We start from the raw sequence: 8,497 nt of genomic DNA on the forward strand, positions 1-8,497 counted from the left end.
TTTATTTATTTATTTATTTAGGCCAGTCCTGGGCCTTGGGCTCAGGGCCTGAGCACTGTCCCTGGCTTCTTCCCGCTCAAGGCTAGCACTCTGCCACTTGAGCTACAGCACCGCTTCTGGCCGTTTTCTGTATATGTGGTGCTGGGGAATCGAACCTAGGGCCTCATGTATCCGAGGCAGGCACTCTTGCCACTAGGCTATATCCCCAGCCCCCTTTTCTTTTTTTTTTAAAGAAGCATTCATTACATGTACTGGAGGCATGGGTCAAGTGGTAGAGTGTTAGGTAGCCAGGAGCAAGTAAGCTGGGAAGGGTACAGTCCTGATTTCAAGTCCTAGAACCTGTCAAAAATACTCTTTTAAAGAAAGAAAACGGGGGCTGGGAATATGGCCTAGTGGTAGAGTGCTTGCCTTTGTATACATGAAGCCCTGGGTTTGGTTTTTCAGCACCACATATATATAGAAAAAGCCAGAAGTGGTGCTTTGGCTCAAGAGGTGGAGTGCTAGCCTTGAGCAAAAAGAAGCCAGGGACAGTGCTCAGGCCCTGAGTCCACGCCCCAGGACTGAAATAAAGAAAACTATGAATGTAATAGAATTTTAACCATGTGAGTAAGAAGGGCAGGGGTGTGTAGGGCTCACCCTGCATGCACAAGACCCTGCTATGATCCTCAGCAGCATAAAAAGAAAAGTACATACTTTATTTCTGTCTTGATTGGGGAGGTGATTCCATGGTCACATTTCTCAACATCATTGAATTATGTATTTAAAATCTGCATTTCAGACATTTTCTTACTTATTTGCTTATTTATTTATTGCTTGCCAGTCCTGGGGCTTGAACTCAGGGCCTGAGCACTGTCTATGTCTTCTTTTGCTCCAAGCTAGCACTCTACCACTTGAGCCACAGTGCCACTTCTGGCTTTTTCTATATATGTGATGCTGAGGAATTGAACCCAGGGCTTCATGTATTAGAACCGAGCACTCTACCACTAGGCCACATTCCCAGCCCCCACTTCAGACATTTTGAAAAAATATTGGTCTTCTCAACCTTTTGATTGTCTTTGCAAAGAGAATATAAAACTTGTGATGGAGGTATGGCTCAATGTGCTTACCTGGTACACTCAAGACTCTGGGTCTCAAACCCCTGTATTGCCATAAACAAAGAGGGGGCTGAGAATGTGGCCTAGTGGTAGAGTGCTTGGCTAGCGTGCATGAAACCCTAGGTTCAATTCCTCAGTACCACAAACATAGAAAAAGCTGGAAGTGGTGCTGTGGCTCAAGTGATAGAGTGCTAGCCTTGAGCACATAGAGGCTCAGGGACAGAGCCCAGGCTCTGAGTTCAAGCCCCAGGACTGGCGAAAACGAAAAAAATCATAAAATTTCACTGGAGAAAATACATGTTGTGGGCTGGGGATATGGCCTAGTGGCAAGAGTGCCTGCCTCATATACATGAGGCCCTGGGTTCGATTCCCCAGCACCACATATATAGAAAATGGCCAGAAGTGGCGCTGTGGCTCAAGTGGCAGAGTGCTAGCTTTGAGCAAAAAGAAGCCAGGGACAGTGCTCAGGCCCTGAGTCCAAGCCCCAGGACTGGCAAAAAAAAAAAAAAAATACATGTTGTATACCTAAATTTATGGTACCTTAGCTTTGTCTTTTATTTTTGTTTTTTTTGTACTGGTCCTGGGGTTTGAACTCGAGGCCTAGGTACCGTTCCTGAGCTGCTTCTGCTCAAGGCTAGCATTCTGCACTTGAGCCACAGCGCCACTTCTGGTTTTGGTGATTAATTGGAAATAACAGTCGTGGACTTTCCTACCTGGACCAGCTGGCAGCCTCAGTCCTCAGATCTCATCCTCCTGAGTAGCTAGGATTATGTGTGAGCCACTGGTGCTGGGCTCCCACTTTTGTTTTTATGCTTTTGATCTGCCCGCAGGGAAGAAAGGAACCAGACTCAGGTGCTGAGACAGCAGCAGGACGAGGCCTACCTGGCCTCTCTCAGGGCTGACCAGGAGAAAGAAAGGAAGAAGCGAGAGGAGCGGGAGCGGAAGAGGCGGAAGGAGGAGGAGGTGCAACAGCAGAAGCTGGCAGAGGAGAGGCGGCGGCAGGTGATGGGCAGGGCCTGTGTGTCCCATGATTCCAGACCGTGAGACTGTGTGGTGGTCTGCCTGTGTGTGAAGGGATTGTGGGCAGCTTCTGCTTTTCCTGCCTCGTGCATTTTTAGTTCCTAGCTGATACTTAGCTGGCATGCTATTCCTCTTTTTTTTTTTTTTTTTTTGCCAGTCCTGGGGCTTAGACTCAGGGCCTGAGCACTGTCCCTGGCTTCTTTTTGCTCAAGGCTAGTAGTCTGCCACTTGAGCCACAGTACCACTTGTGGCCTATTCTATATATGTGATCCTGAGGAATTGAACCCAGGGCTTCATGTATGCGAAGCAAGCACTCTTGCCACTAGGCCATATTCCCAGCCCCATGCTATTCCATTTGTGATCTTGTTTTACTGTGTATTATTGCTTGCTGGTAGCCGCAAACAGTCTCTGCAAACAGTCAAATACCTAATAAATACAGCCAGCCAGCAGCATAGTGTATCTGATGGGGTTGATTGGCTTCTTGTGAAGGCAGTTCCTCACGGTTCTTTCCCCTCTTGAAGCCTACCCTCACCTTTGTGTTGTGTCTCCACAGAATTTACAGGAGGAAAAGGAAAGAAAATTGGAGTGCCTACCTCCTGAGCCTTCCCCTGATGACCCTGAAAGTGTCAAGATCATCTTCAAATTACCCAATGATTCTCGAGTAGAAAGACGATTCCACTTTTCACAGTCTCTAACAGTAAGGATCATTGGGGCACATGTGCTTGTAGCATCTGGGCTGGAGGTGTGGAAGCTTCTCAGGCTCTCTGTGTTGAACAGGAGGCATTTCAGAAAGATGGGGTTAGATGCTGGGGGGACCCAGAGAGGATGGATGCCATGAACTGAACTGCCAAGGGTTCCTCCAGTCCAGGCTGACACACCAGTGACAGTATTGGGGCTTGAACTCAGGGCCTGGGTGCTGTCCCTGAGCAAATTTGCTCTACCACTTGAACGACAGTCTATTTCCCACTTTTTGGTGGTTGGGGAAAAGAGCCTGCCCCCAGGCTGGCTTTGAACTGTGATCCTTAGATCTCATCAGCCTCCTGAGTAAGCCACCAGTGCACAGCTTGAAGTAGTTTTCATTCTTTTTTTTGGGGGGGGGGGGCAGTTGTGACTTGAACTCAGGACCTGGATGCTGTCCCTGAGCTCTTTTGCTCAAGGCTAGCACTCTACCACTTTGAGCCACAGTGCCACTTCAGATTTGCTAGTGGTTAATTGGAGATAAGAGTCTCATGGACTTTTCTGCCTAAGCTGTCTTCAAACTGTGATCCTCAGATCTCACTCAGCCTGCCTAGTAGCTAGGATGACAGGTGTGAGCCACCAGTGTCTGATGTTTTCGAGGTTTTCTTCCATCATAATGTTTGAATTCTGCCCAGAAAGCATCTAACAAGTCCCTCTCCCCTGCCCTTGGCTTCAGAGCCCCTTGCTCTGCAGAGAAAGCACAGTTGTGTCGAATAGAAGAGCAGATATGGTGAGGCTGTTGTTCTCTCCTCTACCCATGTTGCACAGAAGAAACCCCACTTCCTGGGGGTTCCTTTGTGCATTTGAATGCACACAACAGTGCTTGTCATTCATGGAACAGAGGCTCAAACTCTTGCAGAAAGAAGACCAGATTCTCATTCATTCAGCCTGGATTGAGGTCCTCCTGTTTTATGCATCTCCATGTTACTGGAATTTCAGGTACCACATAGCTGAGATTACACAGATGAATTGCCACGACTGGCTTATATGTTGAGATAGTGAAAATCACTCACTTTTAGCCTTGGCTGGCCTTAACGTAAGATCCTCCTGATTTCTCTGCCTCCTGAGTAGCTGAATTTACAGGGATGAGTGATTGTATCCAGCTCTGATACAACTTTATAAATTTCTTAATTTAATCTACCGACCTTATTGCTTTCTCTTTGAGAGGCACCTGGCATGAATCCTCCATGGCTTTTAGCTGTGGTGAATCTAAACTCTATGTTCCCTTTTCACTCTTGGCTTGGGAACTCCTTTCTTTCACAGCTGAAAAAGGGCTGATGCCATCAGAAGACGTCACAGCCCCACAGTCTCCTGGGCCTTTGTGGTTTGTAGTGGATCTCTTCTGAATAGATTGAAAAGAAGGGCTGGATGTGTGGCTGACGTGGTGGAGTGCCTGCTTCACAAGGGCAAGTCTCTGAGTTCAAACCCAGCACCCTCTCTACTCCCTCCTCACAACCTGAGAAAACTCTAGCAGTCACTCTTCAACCTCTTCAGGGTCATGGAGATGTTTTCTGTAGTTAAGCCTTTTTTTTTTTTTTTAACCATGCCATTTTACTTCTTTGAGAGCTGATCTCATCTGCAGCTTTGTCCCTTGTTGAGGTTATACTTGAATGACTCAGCTCATGGCAAGATGACACAGGCTAGAGTACACAAACACTAAATCCCACTGTTGCTAGCTGTCATTTTTCCTGGGCTGTTCAAGGCCAGATCAACACTGTTCCTGCTCTCTCCTATTTATTTTTGTAGGTCATGGGGCTTGAACTCAGGGCCTGATCGCTGTCTTGAGTTGTTTTTTAAGGTTAGGTGCTTTTCTACTTTGAGCCACCTCACTTCTTCCAGTTTTGTGGTGGTTCATTGTAGATAAGTCACATGGACTTTCTTGTGTGGGCTTTGAACCACGATCCTCAGATCTCCACCTCAGTAGCTAGGATGACTTCCCCTCTCAGTTTCAGACAGTCATCTTGGGGGTTTTGTTTGGTTTTTAAATAGCTCATGCTTATAATCCTAGCGTCTCACAGGATTAGCCAGTTTATTGTCTGCTAACCAGCAAAACGGAGGTAGATGTGTGCCTCAACGTGGTAGAGCACCAGCCTTGAGCAATTACCCCTCACCCCCCAAAAAACCCACAAGACAACTGGCCCATTTTGAATAGAGTGTAAATAACAATAGCCCACAGCCCTCTGTATCTTGAGCTCATCACAATCCACAGACAGATTCAGTCAGTTACAGATCAGAAATACCAGGAAAACATTGGCATCAGGATTTCTTGTCATTCTACCCTAAATAGTACAGTGCAGGCTATTATTTTATAGCATTTCCATTCTATTAAGTATGAGATGAAACTGAAACCTGGTTTAAAGGATGCAGGTATGTGCTCTGACCCCTTGTGTAAGGGACTTGAACATCTGTGGATTTGCATCTCTCCAGAGGTGTTTCTAGAACTAGCCCTATGGATTCTGCGGGGATGACTATTTATTGTATCATGGAAATAACTTAGCACCTACAATTGCTGACTGTGGTGTTACACAGAAAGCGGCCCTGGTTGTACATTACACCCACAAGTCTTTAGGTGACCTGGAACCCAGATGGCTGCTCACCTACACTTGGTCCAAGGAAAGGCTTCAGTGCCCTATACTTCTATCCCTTCTGGAACTTGATTATTTCTATGTGAAAATACCCTGGTGCTAGTGGCTCACACCTGTAATCCTAGCTACTCAGGAGGCTGAGATCTGAGGATCACAGTTTGAAGCCAGGTTAAGCAGGAAAATCTGTGAGACTCTTATCTCCAATTAACCAGCAAAAAGCTAAAAGTGGCATTGGCTCAGGTGGTAGAGTGCTAGGAAGCCTTGGGCACAAAAGCTCAAGGACTGTGCCCAGGTGCTTTGAGTTCATTTGCCAGGACTGACCTGCCCCCCCCCCCAAAAAAAAAAAGCACATTATCAGATTGCTAAGGTGAACACTTGAGAGTAGGTTAGCATTGGGCTTGTGATTTCTTTTAAAAGGGATGCATATGTATTGGCCCTGGGAAATGGACCCCTGCATAGAATTCCAGTGGTGATTTACCTCCTCCCCATGTCAGCCATCCTGGGGAGACTTGGGGTGCACAACCTGTCTCACTGCCATTCTTTTCCATGTGACCTCTGCAGGTAATCCACGACTTCTTATTCTCCTTGAAGGAAAGCCCAGAGAAATTTCAGATTGAAGCCAACTTTCCCAGGCGGGTACTGCCCTGTGTTCCTTCAGAGGAATTGCCCAACCCTCCTACGCTGCAGGAGGCGGGACTCAGCCACACAGAAGTTCTCTTTGTTCAGGACCTAACAGACGAATGACACTTGCCATCCTCTCCCCTCCCACCCTGCCCCCTAAAGGAAATGGAAAAAGAGAGAGAGAGAGAGAGAGAGAGAGAGAGAGAGAGAGAGAGAGAGAGAGAGAGAGAGAGAGAGATTCCTATTATTATAATACAATATTTTTTTTAAAAGACTGCTGCATCCTAAGGAAGGATCAGAAACCATGCCGCCTGCGAGTCATCGTGTGCGTTTGCGTGCATGTGTGTGCGTGCGAGTGTGTGTGTGTGTGTGTGTGTGTGTGGTTAGCCATGAACGCACCCTCGCTCGGCAAAGCTCGCTTCGCCCTTCCGATGGCCTCTGTACCACGCAGCCTCCAGCCAACGGACACCTGTCCAGTGTCGGTGTCCCATCTGGGGAAGGGGACATTCCCACTTGTTCTCATTCATTCATTTTTGCTTTTATGAAAAATAAAAGTGAAAGCTTCCAGCCAGCAGCTCCAGCACCATCTCCTGAAGACTTTCCTTCTCCCGCCTCTGGAGGAGGGGGAAAGCAGAGACGTTCCTTGAACTGCCTAGTTTTTGAATCACTTTTCATTGTTTCTGTTGCTTTCTGATGACCAAAGGAATGAGGCTGTCATGGATGTATTTTTTTTCCTTTATTTGATAAAGAGCCAATTCTTAAAGCCGTGAGTTCATGCCCTGGGCTCCTTAGCCCTCAGTAGCATAATAAAGGTGCCTGGGCTGCTTTGTGCTTCTTTCTGCCATAGTCCCTCTCCTGTCCCACAGAGAAGGCATTTGTCCAACCTGCTGTCCTTTCTTGCCACCTGTGCACCTAAAGCTGTGTGCACCTAAAGCTCTGTGCACACAATCCCTTTCACACTGCAGCTTCTGTCAATGACCTAAGTGGTCTCAAGCAAAGGGCAGCAGTTCTTCATTCCTCTTTAAGCTGCTTTCCTGAATTGCCAAACAGGGTGCTTTTCCATGGACAGAGCCTATGGTGGGCCGTGAGAGGCCCTGGTGTTTAAGGTATAGAGGGAACTCAGGCTGGGGACAATGCGTGCAGGCTAGGCACCCATGGTTCACTGTGAGGCCAGGACCTGCTGGAGGTTCTATCCTCCCTGGGCTGCCATGTTCAAGTAGCAGCTGTGTGCTGCCCCGGGTTAATGCTGCTGAGTTTATGGTAGTGGCTACCATAGATAGCCACAGTGAACTGACACATTTCAAAGTGTGGGTGGCTGGTCTGCAAGGCTCAGATCTATAGCACACTGTACAGACAGGAGGGTCACGTCAGGGTAAAGCACGACTTACCATCTTCAAAAGCTTCTTTGCTTAGCAAAACCCGAAGGGCCTCTCTGCTATAGGCATAAGGCTTTGTGCAGCCCTCTGTTGGAATGGGGCAGAGGAAGCCATGCACTAGAGAAGCCTATGATTTTTCCAGTGCCCTTGAACACCATCTCTTAAGACCAGCTCTGCTCCTAGCCAGGCCAGGTGTAGGAAACCCCAGCGAGCATCAGATACACGAACCTTATTCTCCACTCAACCCAGGTAAAGTCTGCTTCACCAAGCTGCAAGGAGCAAATTTTTCCTCCTGCGGCCTCTTCCTGTCCCAAGTCCTAGCAACACGCACTGGGGGGTGGGGGCTGAGGACTTGCTCTAGGCAGGGTGTGCTTTGTGTCACATGTAAACGTCAGAGGAAGTTGGGGATTTTCTCTAATAGGATCTGGTTCAGTAATGTGCACTTTTAGTTATGCCTCTTGCCTCTGACAACTTGAACAAAGGAGGTGAGGTGCCACAGTATTAAGACAAGGTCCCTTTCAGTCCAGGTAACTCCTGGGACCCCTGCCCATTTACTGGTCCCTTTGAAAGGGTTGTGCTTTCTGCTTTCTGTAGACCCTATCTACCCATGCCTGTCTTCTTGCTGGTCTAGCGCTGCCTCCAGGTACCGTTTCCCTCATAGGTGACATGGGGCTGCATGTGTGTCACCATGCCAATACCATCTATGTTGCTCCTAAGGACCTTCGGGAGCTGCAAGGCTGTACTCCTGTTTCCAAGTCATTGCTGGAATATTCCAGCTGTTCTTTCCAAAAGGCAAGTCATCAAGTGAGCGGAAACATTTCAAGTTTTGTTCCACATGCCCGAGATTGACATAGAGTCAACTGCAGAACTATGGGAAATGACTACGCAGACACCCAAGTTGGGGTCAGCTGAACAATTTTGCAGCCACCTCAGTGTGGCCCTTCTGGGCTTCTCTACATCTGCAGGACTCCCTGCAATAAGTATTTCTCCTTGCTTGCCTCTACAGTGAGGTTAGGGACAAATGGCAGAGAAGAATGAGTATCTGTCTCTAAAACATTAAGAA

General features: G+C 47.6%; 1 protein-coding gene across 2 annotated transcripts in view; it reads left to right on the forward strand.

Moving 5' to 3' along the window:
- Positions 1-8,497, forward strand: part of Faf2 (Fas associated factor family member 2) — a 56,253-nt gene that overhangs the window by 36,063 nt on the left and 11,693 nt on the right. The window contains exons 9-12 of one of the 2 annotated variants that reach the window (XR_007209179.1): positions 1,925-2,096; positions 2,668-2,811; positions 5,999-6,230; positions 6,284-6,417. Coding sequence is in view for 1 of the 2 variants with exons in the window: in XM_048334388.1 (XP_048190345.1) it covers positions 1,925-2,096; positions 2,668-2,811; positions 5,999-6,181 (499 nt within the window). In the remaining variant the exon portion in view is untranslated. Of the gene's footprint in view, positions 1-1,924; positions 2,097-2,667; positions 2,812-5,998; positions 6,231-6,283; positions 6,897-8,497 lie in introns of those variants that run through there. The other variant, XM_048334388.1, reaches the window with a different exon arrangement.

Source organism: Perognathus longimembris, chromosome 25, assembly GCF_023159225.1.
Source record: "Perognathus longimembris pacificus isolate PPM17 chromosome 25, ASM2315922v1, whole genome shotgun sequence".
Lineage (NCBI taxonomy): Eukaryota > Metazoa > Chordata > Mammalia > Rodentia > Heteromyidae > Perognathus > Perognathus longimembris.